This window comes from Falco rusticolus, chromosome 3 (assembly GCF_015220075.1).
Source record: "Falco rusticolus isolate bFalRus1 chromosome 3, bFalRus1.pri, whole genome shotgun sequence".
Taxonomy (NCBI): domain Eukaryota; kingdom Metazoa; phylum Chordata; class Aves; order Falconiformes; family Falconidae; genus Falco; species Falco rusticolus.
This window is the reverse complement of record NC_051189.1, coordinates 115,202,079-115,228,747: the sequence shown is the minus strand read 5'-3', so window position 1 is coordinate 115,228,747 and position 26,669 is coordinate 115,202,079. Positions and strand designations below refer to the sequence as shown.

At 38.4% G+C, this 26,669-nt stretch overlaps 1 protein-coding gene across 1 annotated transcript in view; it reads left to right on the top strand.

The window, feature by feature from the left end:
- MACO1 (macoilin 1) overlaps nt 1-24,285 on the top strand; it is a 29,116-nt gene extending 4,831 nt beyond the window's left edge. The window contains exons 2-11 of the mRNA XM_037379274.1: nt 4,473-4,616; nt 5,324-5,450; nt 7,523-7,646; nt 9,860-10,038; nt 10,497-10,995; nt 18,823-18,981; nt 19,177-19,359; nt 20,188-20,308; nt 21,788-21,962; nt 23,097-24,285. Coding sequence (XP_037235171.1) covers nt 4,473-4,616; nt 5,324-5,450; nt 7,523-7,646; nt 9,860-10,038; nt 10,497-10,995; nt 18,823-18,981; nt 19,177-19,359; nt 20,188-20,308; nt 21,788-21,962; nt 23,097-23,299 — 1,914 coding nt within the window. The 3' untranslated portion in view covers nt 23,300-24,285. The remainder of the gene's footprint in view (nt 1-4,472; nt 4,617-5,323; nt 5,451-7,522; nt 7,647-9,859; nt 10,039-10,496; nt 10,996-18,822; nt 18,982-19,176; nt 19,360-20,187; nt 20,309-21,787; nt 21,963-23,096) is intronic.
- Nucleotides 24,286-26,669: the final 2,384 nt, after the last annotated feature.

Below are 26,669 nucleotides of genomic sequence, written 5' to 3'. Positions count from 1 at the left end.
GGTGACTATTTGGTAGTTTCATGCACATGCTAAACTTCACCTTTCTAAAGCCTACCTCTGCATTTGGTGCCCTGCCATCCTCAAGATGCCTTCCACTCCATTGTGTGAGTCAGGCTGCAAAACAAAGCATGGCATCAGTTCTGTTACGATTCACTTTCCAGCCTTTGGGACTTGCTGATAATAGTGGGACAGAATAGAGGCTTAATTTTCTACCAGTTTGGATTTTGGGTACATAATTGGGTTTTTTTCTAGTGATTTTTCAAATCTATTTTTTACCTTACAGCAGGCACAGTATCTGTTTCTGTGGGGCAGTAAAAAGAGAACAAAGAACAAGGGAGGGGGGGAAAGGAGGATAAAAAAAAGAAAAAAGAAATGGAATCTGGCACTTGCCGGGGGGGAGGGAAGAATATGGAGGAAAATTATTTGTTTGAAAATTCGGAGGGGGAGTGCAGTCGCTGATGGGTTATGAATAAATCTTTATATTCAGTATGCATTAGCAGTCAATTGACCTTTCACAGAATTTGCAGCACTGTAATCACTGCTTCTTTCCTTTCAGTACCCTGCTCTTCTCATGAATGTGTCCATCCTTCCCCCTTGTCTTGTATTACCCTACAAGATTAGATGCCATATGCTAGTTTTATAGGGAAAGCCCTGTCCTCTTTAAACCTCTGTCAGCTCAGTGAAGTCAGATTTCTTGACATGTGTCAGAAAATTGGATAACCCAGATTTTAGGTATTTTATCTGCAACAATCTTCCCCTGTGTTGAGAACAACCTTGGAATTATAATTGGCATCGTGGAGTATATTTGAGCCTTTCTAATATAAGGGCTACAGAGGTTAGAAGGCACTTCTACCAAGCGAATATTATCTGTAAGTGAGGATACTGATGCAGCAGCTATCAACATTGGAGAGATGTGTGGATGTGCCCAGAAAGATCAATGACTATCAGAGCTTCGCAGGCACCAAATGGCTGGTGCTGGATTCCGAAGGAGCGCCGGCTGTCTTAGTCGTAGGATGAGTGTATCGGAGGGGAGGCGCAGTGGGGACAGAGACTAGGTAACAATAGAAGCGCACTGAAGGGAAGAACAGTGTCTGGGAGGAATAGAGGGATTGAAGAGCAAAGATGAAGTAGAAGTGGCTGGTACAAAACAGAGAAAGGGAAGAGGGTTACTGCTAAATGTTGTTAGTCATTTCATTCATGTGATCTTATTTGAATGATCTGTCCTATGAAACAAAAGAGCAGAAGAGTGATTAGCCTGTCCAAATAGGAGGTCCGTTAGCCTCGTTTTCTTTGGGTTTAATTCTTGCTGGACGTTTTTCAGCTATCGCTAATTTAAGTGTTCAGTCACTGAAGAGGTGTCTGTTCGCTAAGCAGTTGTAAATTAACTGATGAGCTGTGTGCTCGCCAGGAACAGCAGCTCTTGGTGTGCAGCATACCTCTGTGGAAGAAGGGAAGCCGAGATTTTTGTTCCTTTCTTCTTCCTACAAAGAGTCATTGCCATCCACAGACTGCAGTGTGCGGCAACGACACCCGAGCTGGTTGTAGCCCAGCTGTGTGCGTACCTGTGGCAGCGTGGAAGCTCAGCAGTTTGTAAAACCAGCCTGTTTAGAGGAGAGAGCTGATGTCTGTAAGCTGCTACCGATACCGATTTGTATAGCTGGAACAGAGAGTTTAGTTATGGATTGCAGTCTCTGACTTTGCAGTCCTGCATGCTTTAATTGCGTGCGTCAGGGGGTCCTGATGTTCAAAAAAAAAAAAATCCAATTGATGGAGTATAGAACCTTTAAAACATTTTCTAGGAGTGTGTGTATGCACAGGGACTCATGCAGTTAGGTATGTATGTAGAGTACGTTGCACATCAGTGAACTTGATGCTGAGGCCAACATAAGTGGATGAAGTCTTTTATAAAAGGAAATAACTTTCTTGTGTCTTAGTCTTGTACTCATTTAATTCTTAATTGCTTTTCAGTCCTTCAGATGACTTAGGTTTTCCCAACAATATTCAAGAGCCTACTTCTTATTACAAATGTTATATTGTTACAATTCCACTTTAAAAGGTGGTAAATGTCACCATGGCCTTCGGATTGATATGAATTTAATATTAGAAATCACTTTAATGGCAGTATTACAGAACTCTTATTCAACAAATGCTTTAACTTGGAGTGGCACTTAACAGTTCAAAAGCATTAGTTCTGACAACCCTAATTTGCTAGGAAAAAATGTAGTCTCTTTATGGATTTCAGCAGCAGAAAAATAAACAATAGCCATAATGTTAACCCAGGAGAAAGTGCCTACACAACACAACTGCTTTTCCAGCGAAACAGGCAGAATCATGTTTGCCTGCATGTGGTGCCTTTATGTATTTTTCTGGATCTTAAGAGCGGCACATGTGTAATTCAGCAGCGTGGTCAAAATGAACACAGTGGTGACCGCATACCCCAATGTCTGTCACCTTTTATGTCTGAGTATTCTCTGAATGCAGTTGCTTTTTACAAATTTCTGTTGAAGATCAAAACTTTAAATAGAGAACAGCAGCATATGCAAGCATAGTCTACCAGGGCAAGCATGATCATTTAAGGCTTTTTTGTGGGGTTTATTTTGTTGTGGGTTGGTTTGGTTGGTTGTTTTTTTTAAATATTTATACTGTACTTTCATTCTCAAGGAGTAATTTTTGACTAAGTGGCGATGGTTCTGTAAAAACTGAAAAAAGCAGTACCTCAACTCTTCTAAGTGTATGCGTTATTAATTTTGTTTCCATTAAAGCGCTTCTGTAGCCTCTTTATTTGCATTTTTTTTCAGTCTCATTAATCTCCAGATACAGAACATTTAAAAAGGTGGGCGGGGGCTGAGGTTGGTTAAATATAGGAATAGTTGCTTATTTGTCTCAGACTTCAAAAATGTATTTTCTATGAAGTCTTTCTTTAGTTTGTGTGAATTTAGAGCAGGTACTCATGTTAGTACATGGGAGAGCATTTATGTCAGGATTTCCACTGAAGCAATTCCCTTCAGGGGGTCTAGTGACAGTGAAAACCTTAGCATTGGGCTTTTAAGGGAGAGCCTGTTAGCATACAGTAAGTGAGAAAACTAAGCAAAAACTCCTCCACTGGGGGAAGCTATAGGGCCAGGCCAGTTGATAAGCGACAACTTTCAGGCACATGCAATTAAATTGCGATTTGGAAGAACTCAACGTGTTTTCCAAGTCATGAGGTTTGGAAGTTGACCTCATGTGACAAGTAATGTGAGTGGTAATTGAACAAGTAGTTCATTGGCCTCTACGTACTCTTGTTGGTACTTCAGACTTTTCATAGAAGTTTTCTGTTTCGTATCTTCTCTGAAGCTCTGAACAACTTCCTAAAAAAGCCGTGTGTCCATGAAGGGTGCAGAAACTTGACCCTACCTGGCACTGTGCATGCAAACTGTTGGCAGCCTACCAGTAAACATTCCAGGGCAAAGTTCTACTGGTTTTGTTGGCAGTATGATAGGGAAGGAAAAATAAGTTACTAAAAGGGAAAACTGCCCCTTGACTTTAAAAAATAAAATCCTATTAAAAAACCCCACCTTTGTTATAACCCAATACCGTGCAACCAGGTAGTTGTGTTCTGGGGAGCTGGAGTAGCATACTAGATCCCTGGGTGCTGGGTCTGGGGAGAAAAGGGATTTTACTTCCTCCTTTTCCACAGGATGGATTGGGCTCATCCTTCAAGTGCTCCTGTGTTAGTTAGATATGATCTCAAAATATTTTGAGTTCTGTAGCCAAGAAGGATCATCAATGGTCAAAATGCAGGGCTAATAATAAGGGAATGTGGCTTTGAAATAATTTTTTAAAAAGTAGAAGTTACGACTGCCTGGTCTCAAGCCTCATGTGCTTCTGTTTCTGTTGGTGGTTGTTATTGGTTGGGGTTTTCTATGGATGCATTTACTTTAATATGGATGTTTTCAAATAAAACACTGACAACTCAGTATCAAAACAGTCCTCCTAATATCTATAGTTATAGGCTTAAAAGATATCTCAGTTTATTGCTGTTGTAGTTTGTCTGTGTTAAATGTGGAAAATAAGTGAACATGAGGAAAGGGAACACAGAAATTTCTGAGCTCCGAGTACAAGAGTGCAAACTAGGAGAGAAACGTTTCAGCTATGACAGCATACCTGTTGGCAAGACTTCACTTTGTAAAAATGTGCTGGAAAGCTAAAGGGGGATTGTTGCTGAATGCCATGCAAGAGCAGCGAGCCTTCGGTTTCTTTGCCACTTCAAAAGCAAATGCAGTTAAATATCATTAATTTCATTAGACCAGGTCTGATTTTAATGTAGTAATAAACCAACTTATTTTGTACAATTATTTTGCATGAAGTTTTCTTATCTGTGTTATAATGGTCTATAGTTTTTATTCCTGAATTTTTAATTAAAAAAAAAAAAAAAGAAGAAATTATCTCTATTGGAAATACTGACCTGAAGTTACCTTTTTTATTTCAATAGTACTTTCCTGTATCTGAAGTTCCTGGTAGTGTGGGCCCTCGTACTGTTGGCAGATTTTGTCCTGGAGTTCAGATTTGAGTATCTGTGGCCATTCTGGCTCTTCATCAGGAGTGTTTACGATTCCTTCAGATACCAAGGTTTGGTAAGTATAGCACAAAATTACTGTCCCTTTGTAGGGAAATCCCGCAAAGCTTCAGGACCTGTTCCATGTTATACAACTATAATCTAACGGCACTGATGTTAATCTTCCAAAGAGGAGGAATTTTTAAGTGACGGGGTGACCTGGGCTTAAGTCTCTTTTCTCTGACTGCCTATTTTTATCTCTGGCAAGTGGAAGTGAAATGTACAACTATCAATTTTTCACCATAGGAAAATATTGTTTGAATTCCTGAGATTAGTGAATTGGTGTAGATCCCTATATAACAGTTTTCTTTAAAATAAAACAGAAGCACTTGCCTGTTTAGATGTTTACTAGTCTTTTAGAGAGTAAATGACACTGCTGGTTGGTTGGGGTTTTTTTTCCAGAAGGAGAATATAGTAATGATAATACTACATCAACAGTGTAAATGAAATGAAAGTCTGCAAACAAAATAATAAGGAATAAATACAGCTGTTTGGAGACTTGTTGGAAGAGTGGATGGGCACAAATTCTCAAGTTGTGCCTGTTCTCTCTTAATTGGCGAAGTTTCTACTTTCGTTGGCTAGACTGCTCCATTTCTTGGCATTTCTATAAACAACACTAGTGTTTCTGTGTTGAAATCATTGTGATGTCACCATTAATAAACTGGTAATATTTGCTGAAATAAACCAATACACTTTTCTTTTTCCCTCACCCCTCCTTTCTTTTAGGCCTTTTCAGTGTTTTTTGTTTGTGTAGCATTCACATCAAATATAATATGTCTGCTCTTCATACCAATACAATGGCTGTTTTTTGCTGCCAGCACGTATGTTTGGGTACAGTATGTCTGGCACACAGGTAGGTTGCTATTCTTTATTTACAATTTACTGATTTGAATATATATCTTACAGCTTTTAGTAATACACAGAAACCCTCTTCTATTTGTTACCACATTTGTTTTAATGCAGTTTTGTTACAGTTACAAAAATGTTCTTTTGCTTTCATGAGTATGCTGATTTGCACTGGGTACATGTCTGCGTGCACCTTGCAGTAATCACTAAAGCTTGACCAGTGGAACTGAAGGTGTATAAACAGGAATTCCAAAGCAGTAAAAATATATATATATATTTTTCTGACTCCAAAACAGTTCTGCAGGAATTCAATAAATACAAAGCTCATATAAAAAGTTTGTGAAAGTGTTACATTCTTCCTACCAGTCGATTAGTGTGCTGTTAATTTTTGATATTATCATAGTTTAAGTTTGTATTATTCAAATCTTTGTGTCAGCTGGATTTAGTTTCTGAGCAAAAAGGCTAATAATATCAATGGCTGCCCCAACAGTTTGAGACATGTATGGAGAAATCTCCCTGCTCCCAGCCTTTTTTTTTAATCTTTGTTTGAGTTTGTTTTAATAAATCCCAGTGTTCTGGGGCAGCAGTTGGACTCGGGGGAGGTGGTTTAGTTTACGTGAGCACTAATACTTGATATAGGTTACATATATGTGTTTCCCTCAATCAAAAAATTTTAGAAATAAAACTTTATTTTTTAGAGGTAACTTTTCACCGCCCGAGTCTTGGGATTTGGGTCTTTTCTAATATTTTGTGTTAGAGTTGCCATCAGATCACGAGAATTTGCAGGATAGCTTGGATCATTTCTCAGCTTACTGGTGAAAGCAGTCATCTTTCTGATGAGTTAGTCATTTGTAATAATGACAATGTGGGAGCTAATGGAAGATACATCAAATCAGTTGTTGCCCAATTTAAAATCTGGAGTTATTTTTAGGATTGTATTAATATGTTAAAGTGTTATCTGAAGCTGCTCTCAGGGTTGATGTTTAGAAACCCTAACAGAAAAACCTCATGGGCCTGTTTTAACTATAACTATTGAGCTTGTTTAATATTTTAATTCACTGCAAACTTAGAGATTCTTCTTTTTAAATGCTTATCTAAGTTGATGGAAACTTGTTTGGGTTGTTGGTTGTTGGGGGTTTTTTGGAAGTTATGATCTTTTTAGGTGTTATGTCTACCTAACTGAAATGTTGAGCCCCTTTTAGCTGACGGTTTCTGCTGTAGGTTTCTCATTTACGCCGAGTGCAGCTATTCAAGAGAGACCAAATTAGAGACCACAGTAAATAACATCACGGTCTCAGAGTAATTATCTTTCTAGTTTCAAATTTGAGACCTGTTTCCAAACCACCACACAATATGTTGATGTCAGTATGTAATCAAGAACTTTGTTTATTTTTATGAAACTTGTGTAACTTGTAACTGGAATTGATTTGTGGAAACGTACGGTGGCTATATTGCAAGCAAGAGTGGTGTTTTCTGTTGGCCAAGAGGTTTAAGACCTTAGTTTTGCTTGGCTACTATTTTACATTCTCACCAGTAGTGCTGGAGTGAGAAATCAATACAGTATCCTCGGTGTGCCCCTGATGTCGAGTTTGGAGTCGCAGGCTGTGGTCTGCATTACTGTATATGGAGTAACTAGTACTGTGCTTACTGTTTTCTCAGCTGATCTTTTCACTGCTGCTACCAAGATATACCTAACTTGGAGTGAAAAAGTAGTCCAAGCTTACCACTTCTGACTCAAAGATCATAAGCTGTAACATTACCTCATCTTCTGCAATTTCTTCCATTTGTGTTCCCTCTCTGTATACGTTTTGTGCCAAGCTATTTCATTAGCTGTGCATCTGTTATTTTTCACTGATGCCTTATAAAAGTAATTAAGCAAGATAAGGAGACAAAAGTTAAGAGTTGGTTTAAAATAAAGACATCCTAGATATCTTATTCTGACAAAACCCTCTTACAACTCTCTATATGTCTTGTCTGAAAATTTCCCTTGACTTCTGGGATGTTTTAAAAATAATGTTAAAATATTTGCTGCTTGTAATATGTTACTAAGGTGTTTATCTTTTTCTCTTCTCTCAATAGAGAGGGGTGTGTGCTTACCAACAGTATCACTGTGGATACTTTTCGTTTATATTGAAGCAGCCATTAGATTTAAAGATTTAAAAAACTTCCATGTAGATCTGTGTCGTCCATTTGCAGCACACTGGTAAGTGTTTGGGTTTGGGTCCCATCCTCCCCCCCTTTTCTTATTAACCTTTATTTCACCGGGGAATTTAATATTCAGGGCTTTTTATTTTGGTTCAGGGTTTGGCTCTGCAGTTCTCCCCTCGCATGTCTGTCATTAAATATTCCATGAACAACGTATGCTAAACATTGACCAAGTGCAACTTTTCTGAAGATTCAGGGCTTGTGAGCTGTAGGGAATTTGTAGCATGGATATTCCTAGCATTTCTTGACGGTTCTTGTCATCAGTTTACAAATTTTGTATTCATGTGATGAATAGATGGTAAAAGTAGCAAAAAAACAGTTTCACTAATAATTTATGTATCCCGTTATGAAAACTCTTCTTCTGTAACAAAGCACTCCTCTTTTTTTCCCCTCCAACAAGCAGAGTTCTCATGAGCATCTGATTTCATTATTCACCAGAGTAAGTGAATAAGCTTCAGGTTGAAAATTGTGACAAAAAATAAAAAACACTACTTATTACACCACTTCTTTGGAAGTGGTAAGAGTGGCTTCAGGCAAAAGACTTAACTACAGAGTATCCATATCTGGAAGAAATGCACTTTTATTCCACAAGTTTTTGGTGTAGTATGCATTGACCAGGCTATGTTTAAAATGTGTCCTGTTTCTCCTGGAGACATTTGGTCCAGTTCCCTGTGATACAGCCTCCAATAAATTAGACATCTGTCATTTTAATTTATATTGCCTACATTGTGCAATAAACCCCTTAAACACTAATTGAATTCTATAATAGGTTACAAAAGCACTTTAGGAGCTGTGAAGAAAGGTCTTTCTGCCGCTGAATTGGATGCAAACATTTCAGCTTGTCATCAGAGTGTTAGAACTGTAGCTACAGCTGGCTTTACACAGTATTACAAAAGAAGCATTGGCAGAGATAATGTCAGATGCATATGCAAATGATGCTTGCATTCTGGCAGCTTGCTTAGAAATGCAATCTGCACAGTGCTATTACTGATCAAAGAATGAGAAGATTTTAATGGTTAATAGTCACCTGCGTTGTGAGTTTTCCCCTGATCTAGGATACTTTCAGTGTTTAAAATGCAACTTCACTGTGCTTTGTTAAAATTGTCAAAGATATATTTATTTTTATCCAGGGTTGCTTGCTCTTTTGGTTATTGTTGTTAATAAATACAGAATGCTAACAAATCATGCTAGTTTATTGGTGCAGTTGTCATAGACTAATAAGAATACTTAAATTCTGTGTGATGAAGGCGATACGCAAAAAAATAATTCCGAAGTTCTGTTACGCTTCTGTCATCCCCATCAACAAATGGAACAGCAAAGTCGGGCTGAAAGTGAAATTCTTCGTATCTTATCTGTCAGTAAGATAAGTGGAAGAACTAAGTTTAGAGATTAGATGTTTTTCACTTACAGCTCAAGGTCAGTCTCCTAAACAAGGGATTTCCAAAGGCAGTTTGTTGCCCACAGATGAGATGGCCATCATTGAGTGGCAGATGGCTATTGAGGCTTTACCTCCAGGGTCACTTCTCGTTGTACCAGGTGCGGGTGGTGGCACTTTGGCTCGCAGCCGTGATCCCCCCCTCCCTGTAATGTAGTAGCCCCAACGCTGTATGTTCCAGCGCCTTCTCAAGCTCCTGTTTCTCAGCCTGTGGTGCAGTGAGAAGGTATCGCAGTGGCGGTGTTTTGGAGAACCACTGTTTGTCTCAGCTTTAAAGAGTGGTGGAAAAGGGATCTGCTCTTAATTTCTGAGTGTGAAAGGATGGGGCTAAGGACTGCTTTCACCTTTCACTGAGTTCTGGGTGAATGTTGTTAACACGTTTCCCGGTTTAATGTCTTAATATATTACATGGCCCTTTTGTAACAAAAACTTGGGAGTTTCTGCTACATTTGGCTGTTATCTTCTTAAAAGATGCATAATTCCTAGTCTGGTGCCTATCTAAAAGCTGTCTTCGCTATGCATAGTGCAATTGTATTGTCATAATCCTTTAATCTATGCTACAGTTAATTGTTGTCTATAAGGAACTGTAATTTTATCTTGATAAAGAGGTGCTTATGTTTCTGAACTGTAGCTTTACTGTAGTACAGCAAAAAATGTTTTATATATAATTTTCTACAAGAAGTTGTAACCCAGATACTTTCACAGCCATATAATTTATTATAATGTATTAATTCGGTATTATTAAATTTGGATAATAATGTTGGTTTTTTTCTTAGTATTGGGTACCCTGTTGTGACTTTGGGCTTTGGCTTTAAAAGTTACGTCAGCTACAAAATGCGTTTAAGAAAACAAAAAGAAGTGCAGAAAGAGAACGAGTTCTACATGCAGCTTCTCCAGCAAGCTCTGCCCCCAGAGCAGCAGATGCTACAGAGGCAAGAGAGGGAGGCAGAGGAAGGCAAGTTATACTCATTACTTAATGTGTTTGCTATTAGCTGCTATTTAAAAAGGAAAAAAATAAAAGCCTGCTAAGGAAGAGCTTCTTTAGTCCATGTTGTTCTGATGAAAGTACAGTGAACTCAGAAACAGAGGAGCCAGAAATAAAATTATTTTGGCAGTGGTTAGTATGACAGTAGAAATGAATTATGTTCTCACTGTTTAGTTCTTTATTAGCAACTGCATCAATCTAGTCAGTCTGTGCTCTATGAAGCACTAGTATTTATTATTAAATCCCTTGGTTACTGTTTCCTGCCTATAATGTGAAAAAAGTCTTACAATACCATGTCACTTCTTATTTTCTTTGCTAGATAGACTCTAATAATGACTGGTTTCTGCAGAAACACTTGATGTGTATTGTATGTCACGGTATTGATTGATTTAATGAACTAAGTATTTTTTTTTATTTTGGTATTGCAGCAGCCAAAGGATTATCTGATATGGATTCCTCAATACTTTTGCAGCACAATGGAGGCATTCCAGCCAATAAAAAAATATCTGCAACATTGCCAGAGCTAGAATATAGAGAAAAAGGGAAAGAAAAGGACAAGGATGCGAAGAAACACAACCTTGGAATAAATAACAATATTTTGCAACCTGTAGACTCTAAAATACAAGAAATTGAATATATGGAAAACCATATCAATAGTAAAAGATTAAATAATGATCTTGTAGGAAGTACAGAAAACCTCTTAAAAGAGGACTCATGCACTGCCTCATCCAAAAATTACAAAAACGTCAGTGGAGTTGTGAACTCCTCGCCTCGCAGTCACAGTGCAACTAATGGGAGCATCCCTTCCTCATCTACTAAAAATGAGAAAAAACAGAAGTGTGCTAGCAAGAGCCCAAGCACACATAAGGACTTAATGGAAAATTGTATTCCTAATAACCAGCTAAGCAAACCAGATGCACTGGTAAGGTAAGTTTGATCTGAGCATTGTGTAACTATCCTCCTTTTGTTCCAGTACATAAGATCTCTTTTTCTTAGGAAAATGTAACTTTACGATCCCATAAAGAAGACAGAATTGTCTAGCAATGGAATAAGATAACTAGAAACTGGGTCTTTTGGGTTCTGTTCCTGATTTTTGCCTCTGATTTGCTATGCCGCCTTGAACAAATTGCTTCCTTTCTACCTCAGTATACGCTACTTACCTACCTCACAGGGGTGTTGTGAGGCATAATAAATAGCTTTGACTATCATTCGATAGGGAGCATGAGAGAAATGTGGAGAATCACTATTACAGAGCTCAGTGGATGTGTTCTTAACAAACCTTCCATGGAGTGACCTTCACATCTCCAGGGAATTTAGTGGTGTTTGATGGTGCCTGAACAGGTGTTTTGTCTTAATTTTTGTTTTGTTTTTCCCTTGAAATGTTTGGCTTTTGTTTTAATCTTGTATTCACAAGTATAAATGCAAAGTGTCAGCTACTATATAACTCCTAAAAGTGGTAAGTTCAGACTCTTGCTTGCATGCCTGCTGCCTTACTCGTTTAAGTACAGGTCATGATTAGATTTAGCTGCCTTTTACTGTAGAGTGAGGAAAGTCACATCTTTACATATGCTTATCAGACATTTAAATGAAGATGTATTTATGAAATACGGCTAAATAATAACGGCGTGTGAGTCCTGAGACGTACGGTGTTGTCGTATGTTACCAGAACAAAAAAGAGATAGTGTGGTACTGTTCAGAATGGGGATAGATGTACGTCTAGAACAAACTGTTGCATAATTATGCACTTTCCTACCATTCCTGGCTTATATATCTCTTTTTCCTTTTCTCATGTGCTGAACACTCTTTGGCTAACAAATCCTTGTTGGCTAATTTAATTGGCAGATCAGGTTCACTTTCCCTGCAGGTACCTTTTGATAATTGGACTTTTGACTCTGGTCCGCCTCTGAGGATTTGTGCTATGTGAATACAGTTACTTCAGTGAAAATACTATTTTTCTCCTCTGATATTCACTCTGCCACTGATTGGTGTACCTCTGCCAATTAAATATCTAGATTAATTGATACCTAATGTCTGTAGAGAACTTGTATGAAGCAAATAAGAAACTAGATAATCAATCTGATCTGTGAATCAAATTCAGCTAAGATTAACGGGATGCAGATGGCTCTGTCTTCAGCAAAGCTGTGTCTAAATACACATATACGGGACTGCAGCGTTTGTATGTTGCCAGTTTCAGACGGGCATCTCTACACTCCTTATGTGGCTTATCCGCTCACTGAAGAAGAGAACAGATCAGTTTTGCAGTGGTTCGATGTATCATTCATAAGTCATGAATGATGGCTTCTCATCATGAGAAAAGAGAAGGGAAGGGCTTTATGGAATCACCTGCCAGACTAAGAATTTTGTCCCATGTAGCTATGGCAAGGAATGAGATTTAAACCTTGTATGTTTTAAGTTTGAAATTACGCCTTGAAATTTTTATATGCTGTGGTGTGAGCTCAGACCAGGTGGTCACTGTAATTGTCCAAAGCAAGTTTTCTAATGCAGCAGTGAGTAAACAATAAACTAGACTGTGTCCTTGCAGAATTCTAGCTCCTCTAATTCTCTGGGTAGGGATGGAGTACACAATTAGTGTACTCTGAAAGTGCCTTTATGCAGTGTAGCCTTACTCTGCCCTGAAAGTGAATTACGCTGCTTCAGTCTTTTGTTTGTCAAGTGTTTCTGTGTGATGCGTGGGTGTGATGTGGCTGTTGTGCTCCATATTCATGTAGCTGCTTATTGTACACTGATTTCCCCGTGCAGGCAAACCAAGAGCACTTAAAACACCAACATCCTGTGTGTTGCTGCTCACAGCTTCTTACAAACACAGATGACTGAAATCATTCATGAAATCTTGTTTCTATTCAGGTTGAGTATGTAACTCCTACAGTAATGGAAGCATAAACGTACCTGACAAATTGGATGGGATGGAATGCACTTAAATTTAAAAATTCATGTTTATTTTTTTCTTAACTTGTCAGTTATCCTGGCCCTGGAGTGTAAGGCATTTGTTCATCATCTTTTCCACTTCCAGTAGTATTACTCATTCCCATTATGAAACTTTTAGTCTGCATCAGTGCTGTACCCTGAAAAGGGCTGTGTGAAGCCCTGTATTTGTGTCTGACTTTCAGATCAGGTCTATTCAGCTTCCAAATAAAGATACTTTTTATAACTTCTTGTCCAGCAGACTCACAGCAGGATGTCAAAACCAAGCTGCTTTCCTTTTGTGTTCACGAATGATTTCCCTGAGCTGACTAACCAGTATTAAATGTAAACTATGCCTTATGACTGCTAGGGACTCGGGATTAACAGGGGTTATTTGAGAGAGTAAAAATTAGGGGGTTTTGAGAACAAGACGGTCTTGTACGCTTGTTAATTTTTCTGTTAAGTACTTGATGTGACATATCAGAAAGCATACTGCTAATTAAGTTTATGTTTTATGTATACAATATGATTCTTACTTGAAACAGTAGGGTTTTATTTTTTATTTAGTGCATGTGTGTTTAGCTTTCTGGAGAGGAAGTTACTGATCCCCATCTCTAGGTATTTCAGTGACTATTATGTTATGTTATTGTCATCTTGATAGCTGGAGCAGAGGGATTCGAGAGGCTCTGTCCCTGCTGATCAGCCTTGAAAGTAATCTCTGTCTTAGTTTTTTTGTGTTCCTGCAGTTGAAATGACTATCTACTTCTAATGGATGCTGAAATCTGCTGTGTGTTTGTCAGGCACTTAATAATTGAATCTCTGATTTTGAGCTGCTTATTTCCCAACACCATGGTAGCTGGGCCAGTGGAGGGATACATCTGGTATCCAGTGGAGGGATAAGCATGGTATCCCTTTAGACTTAATATTGTTTGTCAGTAGGTACAGAGCAAGTTGACTTCTTTTTACCGTTTCACTGTCACTTTTGAGGTGCAACAGGTTTTGTTCATGGTTTAGGGGCTCGAACAAGTCTAAGCTGTAATTGCTGAAGAATTGTGTGTGTTGCATATTACACAGTAATAATCATGTCCTGCCTCTAGCTATTTGTACCCTTAGAAAAAACAAAACCAAAAAAACCCTGGCACTGCAGCTTGGCAAAACTGTTTGTATCCATAGAGGTCTTGCCTTTGGCACAGAAGGTGTTGAAACAAGCTGTCTTATGTACTAATTATTCTCAGAGATAACGATGACATCTTCTGGTAATTGGACAGAGAAAAATATTTGTGAAGGAAGGGCTGGTCTACCACGTATTATTTTGCTTTCCTAAAATGTAATGTTACCTGCAGAGGCAGGCTTCAAGGTTTTAATGTAAATTTATGTCCCTTTGATGCTAATCTGTGGCAGTGTTGATGTCCTGAAAGTGATTGCTGCTTCTTCCTTATCCCCCCTGCCTGAAATGGCATTGGTATACCAGAAGGCTTTCTGCTGTCAGCTGCAGAGGGGGAGGTGGTCAGTGTTCCGTGCAATATGATGGGAATGAAGGAAAGCATTGAATAGAAAAGCAAAGCAATTGGGAATGTAAATTAGAAATCTGGGAGACGATTCTTCTAGCAGACTGTTTTCAAGCCACCGTCAACATGGTGTTTGGACCGTTCAGAAACAGAATAACCTTTCAAAATGCCAGCTACTTAGATCAATTCTGTGTAGGAGAAAAAGAAGTAACTCTGCTTTCTCTGTGTGGATTACTGTCTTTTTGGTAATGAAAAATGCTCTGAGGAAATGCTAGTAACACTGTATTAGTTACAGCAAGAGAACCTCAATGCTGCAGGATCAGGTTGGCTACTTTAAAGTAGTAGGTTCCCTGCAGGGGTTGCTTATGCCAACAAGATTGGGCCAGAGCAAAACAAAGGAAAAAATGGGTCTCTTAGAAAGCACCCGAGTGCCTTTTGGGTCTTTAATTTTTACATAAATTGTGTGTACTTTGTGTGCAATTGCCAGGTGATTATGGAATTGAATTAATTGAATGAGCAAACTAAGCAACAAAGATACGTTATTCACCAGTTATCGATACTTCGGAGGATTTAGCTGAATTGGGTTGGTTTTAAGTTGATCCATCAATCTTCCCTGGAGCATTTGGAAAAATACTTAAGTCTTGGAGGTGATTACTGATTAATTCTCATCGTCAGTGAGATCAGGAATGATACGAGGTAGTGCTGGGGAAAAAAATGGGTAAATCTGCATTTATAATAATGACAAACCTAAAGAAATTGGCCTTGGCTGTATAAACAGCACAATGTAATAACCTGCAGCTAAACCCTCATTTTAAAAATAGTTGAGTGTCAAAATGACTTGTAGTTTGTGCAGCAATACAGAAAAGCATCTTTGAGAAGTCATGTTTTCTTCACTACCCTTTGTAAATAACTTTTCCAATAAGCCTGGAAATAAGAGACTTAAGCAGAAAATGAAATGGTAGAAAGAATAATTTAAAAAACACCGTCTTATTGGGTCATCTATCATTGTAACAGTAGTGCAGACTGTTATGGAAGGGGGGAGGGAAAACTCCATGAGCTAGTCGGTGCTTGTAGCAGCAGAGCTTTCTTTTATGACATTATATTGGTTTACCTTGATGATGTACTTTCCTTTTAGAAAGGGGGCAACAGAAAGGGTGTTTTTATCTCCTTGTCTCTCTGTGAAACTGATGGGTGCCTCTCTGCCTAAATACAGAGAAGTGACTTGCTGTTCCACAAGATGAAATTTTTAGGCTGAAAATGTTTGGCCGGACTTTGTAAGATGGGTAAGAGCATGGTTACACACCAGAGGATGCAAGGAATACATGTGGTTTTGAGGGAGAGCGAACTTCATGTCTATTTTTGTTTTGTTTTAAAATGAAGTTGTATCTCTAGCTAATTGTGGCAGGTCTGGGAGAGAAACCATATGGGAAACATTTGATCCTTGCAGTATGATGGATTATTAGTTCCTAACTCGTTTTAGATGGTGAGGAGCACTTATGCGCTCTATGGATTGCTGAGAACTGGTAAGCTATTTAAAGCTACAGCAAAAACTACAGTATAATGGACAGGAGTAATTAAAATCTGGTAAAATCTTACTTTAAAACTTATTTCTGAACAAGTCCATTGACAGATAAATTTCCAATGGTTTTGTCTGCCATTGACTTGCAAGAGATTAGTTTTCTCTGTATTAATTCTCTTCTGCCCCTTCGGAATTGCACTGCAATGGTTGATTGTTCGCTGTATGTAGATTGATCATGTTTTACATATATTATTCTGTCTTTTGCCTGTTTAAGTTGGGTCATCTGTACTGATAGGAGCGATGGTTTCACAACAGAATAAAACCTCTTAACTACATGGTGGTTTGAAAAATTCAGATGTGTGGCATACTGGAATCCTGTGATTAGAGTAAGTCAAACTGGTTAAGTTGCCACTCTGTCACTCCTGAGCCTACTCTGAGCTCATTTGTGGTAGCTAGTAAATTGGAGAGTTCTTGTGCTTTAATGGACACACAAGGTATATAGTTCCCACTTCACAGCTGCTAGCAGATTCTAAGAAAAAGAAACTCCTCGCTGCAGCGTTTAGTGAATTAAGAATTAAGCACCAGCCGCTCAAAGGCAGTGATGTTCTCTTGGTACGTGGTCTGCCTGGATGCGTTCAGTGGTGTGGCTACTGGTTTTTCATAAACAATGGAAGCAGCGAGAGTTTGATCAATTCTTGTTGAGTTTAATCCTGACTTTTTTGTGATTTACAGTGAAAGTCATAATGAATGGCAGGTCGGTCTCATTTTACTGTAAAAGTTACCCGAAGTCCCCTGTGGTCCTTCAGAGTAAAAGGATGAATATTTGACACTTGGAGCATGCTTGGAAAGTTAAGGCGGAAAGGACATCCATGAGGCTTTGGCTGTGTTCAGGCAGGATTTGAGTGATGTGTCATGAGTGTGCAACACTTCCTGATCCCAATTCTCACAAATTTCATGTACGCAGCTCTGGTTGGACTCTCTTACCTATGCTGAGTAAAAAAGGAAGGCTGTGGCTTGTGGCCTCTTATATTTCCTCCTGGTTTGGAAAGTAGGCATCTTTTCTGCTCACGTTTGTGTGCGCTCTGTGGATCATGCGGGTTTCGACTTTCTTTACAGCGCAGCCTGGACCAGCCCCATGAGCACTGCAGGTACAGAGCCCTCTTTGAAACCGGCAGGAATGCCATGAACCAGATGGCTTAAGAAGTTGGAACTAATGTCAGTACGCTGTTGCCAAAAATATAAATTCAGCTTGTCCTGTGCCAGCGTCTCTGATTTATTCGGGCTTTACCTGATCAGTGCTGCTTTTCCTGGAATGCTAAATACCCAAAATAAATCCTGGTATATCTTATTTGAGCAAGTTTGACATTACCTTAGATATAGGGAAAAGTATGTTTACAGCTGGTTTATTTTCATAGTAATCCTTTTATCGTAGACATGTATGTTGAAATAATTTATGGATACTTGTCAATGTAAAGAGTGCGTATGTGCGTTCCTTTACATTGTCCTACCAACTGTTTGTTCGCCTATTTATGAAAACGGGTATTAAAACCAGTCAGCTGTTGGCATACAGCAGTCTGTTAACGCTTCCTACAGCATCTTGCTTCCTTCAATTAATGTTCGCTTCTTCTAAAACACTTCTTATTGGAAGATGAAATTGAACTCTTTTATCATTGCCCAACCAACTGTCCAGCTCTATCACTTCACATAGTGAACGCGGTGAAAATACACACCTAGTAACGTCCGCTGATGGGTTTTCCATTTTTTTTGTTTGTGTACTATGGTTACATGGTTGAGTGAATATTTGGTTAGGTTTGCAAATTCTTTTCCTCCTACAACAGAGTACAAGGTGTTGAAAATATTTGTGGTCTTCAATATGAAATGTGTATTTGCTTTGTACTATTACTATTTGCCTTCTAACTGTAAGTTGGGTTTTTTTTTTCTTTTAAAGGTACATTTGACCACAATTTATACTATATTAAAAAGAATTCATCTTACCAATAGGGCAGTTCAGGTATAACTAGTAAAACATAGTGCTCATAAAAAGTGGTTGATTATTCACCTGTGATGCGTTTTTATTCTAAGAATCAATAATCTTATTCTGGAAATGTGGGGAAAAAATTAGGTGAGCTGGGTGCCTCGCTTTAGAAACTTGTGTTTTATTTAACCAGTTTTGATTGAAAATACTTTAATTAATAAGCTTGCATAGGTCTTCAAGAACTTTCTAAAGCTACAATTAAGTGTATAGCAGATGGTTTCTGTTCAGGAGCAATTAAAACTAAATATACTGATTCCTGAACTGTGGATGACTTAACACGTACTCGTTATTCAACATGCACATCATCATGTGCTTCCAGGAAAAAAACCCACGTTTAGGTGAGAATTCATCGGCATGCTCCATAGCTCAGCTATAACTAACAAATGAAACTCATATTTTGTTGAGAAAAGTAAAAATTGTTTATATGTGCACCTGTCCTTGTTTACGAGTTCTTGGACTTAGAGAAAAAATATAATTCCATAGGATTTGTTTTAACAACTGTGCAGTGCATTGGAGGGAAAAAAATTCCTGTGGGCGGTTATGAAGTGTGTGTATAGCTACATAGAGCTATATATGTACAGTTATATAAAACTTTATTATGTAGCAAGGACAGGCGTAATTTCTGAGAGCTGATTATTTTAACAGTGATGGGGTTGGGGGGGGTGGCAGGTGGTGTGGTGTTTACTCTGCTAACTTTTATATAACGTGCTTGAACCTTTGGGTAACTGGGAAGTGAAGTTGAAATTGTCTTTTAAAATTGTCTTTCTTAGGTTGGAACAAGATATTAAAAAGTTAAAGGCTGACCTGCAAGCGAGCAGGCAGATCGAACAGGAGCTACGTAGTCAGATCAGTTCTCTGACTAACACAGAGCGGGGAATTCGATCTGAAATCGGACAGCTCCGGCAAGAAAATGAACTGCTTCAGAACAAGTATGTGTTTCTACACAGCTGTGTAAATTAGCTGCTGCTGACTGTAGCCTGGTAAAGGGGAAGGATTATGTTAAAGTTCTACAAAATTTGAGGCATTTGTCTGCAAATCCAGCAAGACTCATTCGGGACCTTTGACAGTCATTTATTTGTAGAAAGTAAAATTCTCCGTTAAATCTCATACCTGTTACCTTCCAGATTACACAATGCTGTACAAATGAAACAAAAAGACAAACAAATGATCAGCCAGTTGGAGAAGAAACTAAAAGCAGAGCAGGAGGCACGGGCCTTTGTAGAAAAACAATTAATGGAAGAAAAGAAAAGAAAGAAGTTGGAAGAAGCAACTGCTGCACGTGCTGTTGCATTTGCTGCTGCTACAAGGTACTTGCTTCTAGGGTAGAACAAAGCTCAGCTCCAGAAAATTGCTAAAATGTAGCTGTGGCTACTGAAATGTGTTTGGGGGGGATTTGGGTAGACAGTTTTCATTCTTCTGTACATAAAGGAGTAGTCTGTATTTGATTACTTTAAAAAAAAAAAAAAAAAGAAAAGAAAGCTTTATTTTTCTTAAGAGGTTTATTTGTGTTAAGACAGTGGAAGGACTGGAGAACTCCTTCCATGAAGCTGAGTCTCAGTACTCATATACATTACATTTACAGGATATAAAGAATGAATATGGTCTAAATGACCTGCTGTACTAGAGTGTGCTAACAGAGAGATGTGGTACTGTGTGTGGGTCAGTCTGCTTTAAAAAAAAAGGAACATCACCTTTCATGTGTGGATTGTGAATCAAGGATTCATGCAACAACACTGGCCAAAATACTGTCCCGGTCTCACATCTGGAATGTTTCCTGCTCTAGCCAGTGGTGGTTCAGTAGTAACATAGGTGTATAGACAGGAAGTTTTTCAAGATGAAAGCATGGCACAAGTGTGGGTGACTTTAATGTGCAGTGCTCCAAATGTCTAAAAAGAATTATTTCTGCTTTTGTTCTCCATATTTCGTAAATATTCCAAATTTCCTAATACTTGAGGCGTAACATTGAATCACTTTTTGCATTGTTGCCTTAAGGGAAATTACCTTGCTGAAAAGAACAAAGTTAACTTCCTCTTTTTATCCTTCAATATTCACATTGATTTTCATGTTATAAACAGTTTGGGAATGACAGCTTCTTTCTTATTTCATCATCTTCTCTTTTAATGTTTTTTCTGCAGAGGAGAATGTACTGAAACTTTACGAAATCGTATCCGAGAGCTGGAGACAGAGTGCAAGAAGCTAACAATTGACATAAAGCTGAAAGAAGATCAGATACGAGAACTAGAAATGAAAGTTCAGGTAATGAGAAAGCACCAGGGGCTTAGATCAGCATCACAATGAGTGCTTTCAGCCCTCTGAAACTGGTGGATCTACATAAAAGGCAATCAACACCTTCAAGAATTATGCTTTTCAGATGTCTGTCTTGCATGTCTTGCACCAGGCTTTGGAAGAGCATGGGTATGAGAAAGGTTAATAGTCTCAGCTCCACACCATTCAGTCGTTTAATTTATTAGAATTTTTTTCCCCAAACCAATGATCTGGGTAGACTGAGAAGATAATCCCCTCAACAACATCTACTATGAGAGGCTTGTTGCCAGTCTGTATTGTTATAAATTTCACTGCGAGCAAGTAAGTTTGCTTACTCTGTGCAGTCCTAATCACTAGCCAGATGGGTTTTTTGTGACAGTGCTTGAATATTGAAAGTACATTGTGGCAGACTTGTAGCAGACATGTTGTCTGGCATGTTAGTGTTTTAAGAGCTCAAATGTGTGAGTTGATGTTGACCTTATTCCTTTAAAATATCTGTTCCTAAAGATGTACTCGGACTGTCAACTGACAATTTGCATGAATGTGTATTTTTAACATCTTGTGGTTTTTTAGACACTCTTCAAAATCCACCTGGTGTTATTGTGAACTTGTTTCCAAATAACATATGCAGCCTTGTTGTTCCTGGGTTTACCAAACCCTTGAAAACAAGTGTGGCTTATCCATGGAGAGTATGAGCATGGCTTTCAAATAATTAAAACCAGCTATAATCAAGCTTTTAAGTTTTATTAGCATCTTCAAACTGTTAGAGAAGCTTTTTGTTGCAGCCATGAATATTTCCCCCATTGTATTACTGTTTCTTCATTTAAAAGTATAGAACTTATTTTGTATATAATATTTTTTTCCATAGTCAGAATGTTAATGCATACTTCCCAGCCACAAGGTGCCCATCATGTGCAGAATACTTGCTCCCTTCATTTCTCTTTTCTAAATTTCTGGGTTTGCAGCACAATTAGGTTCAACATGGGAATTATTTGAGATAAAGAAATCCCTCTCATCGGCCTACTGAAATGGCTTAAAATGCTTATGTAGGATCACTTTAAACTGTCTAGCAAGAGATCAGTCTCCACTGTAGCTGTTTTTGGGAAGTGTTTCATATTCCACAGCTTGGCTAAGAGCACTGTGTGGCTGCTCAGCTGGCACTTGGCCATGGTGAGGAGGGTTTCTGGGTGGAGGGTCTCGATATGGATGATAAGAGGGCTGAGAAGCAGAGTAAATGGTACTTGCTCACCGCACTGTAATTATGCGTTGTACAATATGGCTTTAATCACTTGTGTGGTGGTCATGTATAATTACTGGAGGTAATATTACAGTGTCCTTAATTAACCATCATTTTAATTTTACAGTATTAATACCAGGCCCAGTGGTGTGCTGTGGGGAAGGGAGAGACTTCGCAGTATATCTCATGTGTAAAGTCGATGAGAATAACATTTGTCCTAATTACTCCTACAGGAACTGCGGAAGTATAAGGAAAATGAGAAGGATACAGAGGTGTTAATGTCAGCACTTTCAGCCATGCAGGATAAAACACAGCACTTAGAGAACAGCCTGAGTGCAGAGACAAGAATCAAGCTGGATCTGTTCTCTGCATTAGGAGATGCAAAACGGCAGCTTGAGATTGCCCAAGGTAATGTGGGGATAGTTCAATTCAACACGTAGTGCTGACTGAAATCATGAAAATGTAACAGAAAGACTATCCTACGTCTTTATTTAGGGGTGTGCTACAGCCCGTACTCAGCATTTCAGTTTTCAGTTGGTGTTTGTCTTTTACAACTTTGTGAACGTGAGCCTAAGCCGTGCAGCTGATCAGCTGACCTAATTTCCCCAGGCTATTAAACTGAAGACGATAAATGTCAGGATGGGCATTAATTTAATTTATGAATATTTTCTACATTTTTATAAAACATTACCTTAAAGCTGGAGAACTTCTTTTAAGGAGCTAGAAGATAAAATAATAGCTGCTATCTATTAAGCCCCTGTCCTTGAATCCTAATGGTATTTTATACTCCTGAATAAATACAACCAAAGTGTGGCACGGGGGGGAAATAACCCAACCTGCTTTAAACTGCACACTGGTGGGGTAAGCGTGGACACTGGTGTCTGTGTTGGGCTGGTGTCACTGCCACCAGAGGGAGTGTGACGCCAGTATAAAACCCTGCCCAGCCTGTCCTTTGTTCAGCTGTGCAAACCATGAAGCGAAGTTTAAATAACCTTTTGATTTAGTACCCGTTTAATTTCCTTGCAGAAGTTTGCGTGGTTGCAGGAAAATTTGGTTAGAGCGAGAAATATTCTTTTGTTTCGTTTCTTTTTACTGAGTTTCATAAATTGCTGTAGTGACATTGTGAGTGTGCACAAAGGGGGGTTAGAAAAATGGTGAGAATAGGACAGTTTTGAAAATAAAGTAAATAACACATTTAATAAGCAAATGCTTGTGCTCCTGTGGGGTGGTTGTAAAACGTGAACAGCAAAATGCAGAAAAAAGTTGAGCCGTAGAAATAATCTGGTATTCGGCAGCCGTGAATCCAAACAATGCAAAATCGCATGGGAGTGCTGTGTCTAGGTGTGTTACCTGGTAACTAGAGGTAATTAAACATCGTTCCTCAACACCAGCCCGAGTTAAGTGAGTTGTGGTTTTACTGGTGTCGTGTTAGAGTGCTAATTGTCTTCTGGGCATTCAGCTTCAACAGCTCTGATTGTTGAACAGTTGGTGGAGGGTGAAAACACGCTGCTGGTTCTAAGTGATGTTATTTGCTGTTTTCAGGGCAAATCATTCAAAAAGATCAGGAAATCAAGGACCTAAAACAGAAGATTGCAGAAGTTATGGCAGTAATGCCCAGCATAACATACACTGCAGCCACCAGCACTCTGAGTCCCGTTTCCCCACATTACTCTTCCAAATTTGTGGAGACCAGCCCTTCTGGACTTGATCCCAATGCCTCTGTTTATCAGCCCTTGAAGAAATGAATGCCAATTTTCTTTTTGCCCAGTAATTTTGTCATGCTGAAGGCATCACACAGGAGTGTCTCTTGCAGTCAAGATGAAATTGTATTGTGAGACTGTATTCGTTGTCATTTAAAACAGGATAAAAGAACATCTGGATTGACTAGAACTACCCATCAGTTTTTCTTGTAAATTTTTAGAAAACCTCACAGAACTTTGCAATTTATTTTCCTTGGCCAATGCATTAAAAACAATTCTTGGTTTTCAAGTAGCCAATTTTGCCTTTTTATGTACTCTTGCATGGTTTCCTCTTGAAAAATACAGGGCTTTGCTTGATTTTGAACCCTTTCTTTTTTTTTTTTTTTTTTTTTTCCCAATAATCTAATTGAATTTGCAGATTCATTCAGAAATAGTGAGGAAAAACCTTTAATTTTTACAGTGAAAGGGTTAAATAATCTAACAAAGCTTTGATTTATAGATGTATTAAATACAAATATGTGATGTTGCAGAAGATAATTTGATTACCCCTCAAAGGACCAAACAAATTTCAGGGGTGTTGTTTAAGGGAAAGAATATGAGAATAGATGATGACGTGACGGTGGTTGTTGTGTGAAATATTTATATTCCCATTGGTGTTTTTAGTCATTGAGAATTGCTAACAGTCTTGTTCACAGTGCCTTGGGAAAAGACATTTCAAGAGGAAACTTGATAGTTTAAACTATTTTTTCCCCCTTCACTGTCATCTAGCTTATATATCAAGCTCATTACAGAGTCTACTGCAAATTGTACATGGTAATTTGGATGTTCATTATAAACCAAGGTTACATCTTCTGTTTATTTTGATATAAACTCAGCAGTGTTCTGTAACTTGCCTTGATTATACTGCATCGTGGAAGGCACAATATTAATACAGGAAGCGTTATTGTGAAGGCGGAACTGTGCAATGTACTGTATACAAGAGACTGTAAAGCTGGCTAATAAAAGCTGCAGTTCTGGGTTTTTTTATTTTATTCAGCTGTGACTTACACTTTATATCACCTTGTGTTTGACAGTTTAAGTGGAGCTGAATATTTTTCAGCTGTTGTGCCAAGGAGTTTTTAAAGAGTTTTAAAGGAAACTCATAAATTGCACAAAGGTGTAAGTTAAAATGTATATTATACATTGATAGAAAATGTTTGCACTGGCAACTTCTGAAGTCTTTCAGACTTTTTGAGGGGGAGAATTGGCGGGGTGGGAAACAAAATTGTACTGGAAACTAGCAGAATTACAAACCCAACGTTATGATTTTGCAAACGTGCAGTGGACTCTGAAAGGACAAAGTTCTTAAAAGAAAAGGATTTATTTTTTTTTAAGTTTCATGTTAATTGGCATGTACGCCTCATTTAAAAAAAAAAAAAAGGTAGGACATGCAAGTCAATAGAAGTATTAAAGTTTCATCATTTTAATCACAGATATTATTTTGGGATAAAACTAGCTTTAGCCAGGTGTGCATGTTGCTGTCATTTGCATTTTTGAATCATCTTGTGTAATTGTCACCATAAAAGTGTTACTCAGAAATGTCATAGGTTTTTCATCTTTGTGCAAAACATGAAATATTGTCACTGAGGTTTTGTGTTGAAGTTCCCCCATTTTGCTGCCTACTTTGGCACGATTTTTGTTCAATACTTGGTCTTGGCTGCATTCTTTTTTTCTGTGGGGTTTACAAAGAATAAACATTTTCTTGCAGATAAAAAAAAATAAATTTTTTTTCGCCTTTTTAACTGACCTGATTTAGCCTGGTATAAAGAATACATTTTGTTAGAAGAGCACTCTGTTATTCCGGGTAAGTCTTCTCTTTTGCAACAGAGCTTCTGTGAAACAGAAGGAAGAACAGATGTTTTTTGTACTCTGTGTATAAACTTAGCAAGTTACCCTGTCTGTGGGCTCTAAAAAAGAAAAGGAAAAAAAAAAAAAACCCGAACCCAAACAGGTAAATTTCTCCAGAATTGCAAAAGTATGTCTGTTAGTTTAGCCTTTGTTCCTTTCCAGCTATTCTCCTTACTACAAAAGAAAAGCCAAGAGGATGATTTGGAGGTTTAAGCATTGTCCTTATCTAGACCAAAAGAAAGAGCAACTTGTTCCTGGTTAATTCTCTTAGCAGCCACAGTTCCTGTTGTAAAATTTTTTACTGGGAATCCTGCAGTTGTATTCAGGGTAAGTGAGCTGTCTTTTACATCTTCGCTTTGGTTGTTGCTGCCGCTGGTCCTGGCATGGGTGGTGTTCTCTGCCTGCGTTAAGCCTCCAGGTAAATTTTTTCAGGTACCAAAAAAATCCAACCTCAATTATTCTGTGATTCTGCTGCAAGCACTGCCAGAACATCCCAGTTCCTTGAGGACACACATTTATTTTTTTTTTTCTTCTTCTCGAGGCACTACTAGCCTGACATACACATAGATCATTTCCTAATCAAAATACATTATAGATAAGTTTGCAATTTTAACAGATCACATTGCAGTGCAGCAGAAGTTGTGTTCTCTAGTCCCCTCCTCAGTTCAAATGGAAATGTTCCTTTAGGAAATGGGAAAGTATCTGCGGGCAGCAGTCTGCTGTGCAGGATAAGTGGAGTGAGTGCAAATAGATAATTTAAGCACTTGGATCTTTAAATATTTAAATGTCTGAAATGGAAAATATCTTAATGACTCATCATAAATTGTACTTGCAACATTAATGTATGGGGAATTTAAGAACATAAGACTGCAGAAGGGTCACCTAGGATATTTTGTTTTTTCTACAATCAATTTTGAAGTAATACTGTGGAATAAATAGAGAGATCTGCCAAAGAAAAACTGAAGTATCCACAACTTTCTCCAGCTAGCATAAGTCTAGGAAGAAAAGGTAATGGAAAGACAGGACCTCTTTGTAATGGTTTTAAGCACCTCGGGGTTTATCCTTACTAAAATTTTAAGTAGAGCGGAAAGCAGTATGTAATTTTATTTTTAATATTTAACGACAAGTTCCTTTATTCATAGAATCTATTCTTTAACTGTGCTAAGATGAACTGGCTTCCCTATCTTAGCGTATTTCATGATGATGGGGAAGGGAAGGCTTAAATGCCTGTATTGAACTCAGTCTTGCATCATCAAATAACTCCCAGAAGGTAAGAAAATTGCTGCTTTGACTGAAACGTCCTTGATGGCCAGGTGGGAATGAAGTGGGAGATACCGACGTTGGTGCGGGAAAGCAGACTGGAATCTGCCTTAAAGGAGCTATTTCCTCTGAAGGGTTTAAGCGGAAAAACCTTGTGGTTTGTTTTTCATTTTCTCTTCCGTAATTGCTAAATCAGATTTGGAAGTTGTTTGCTTACCCCAGCATTGCCCTAAGCGCGCTGGAATCGCACACTGGAGTAACTGGCTCC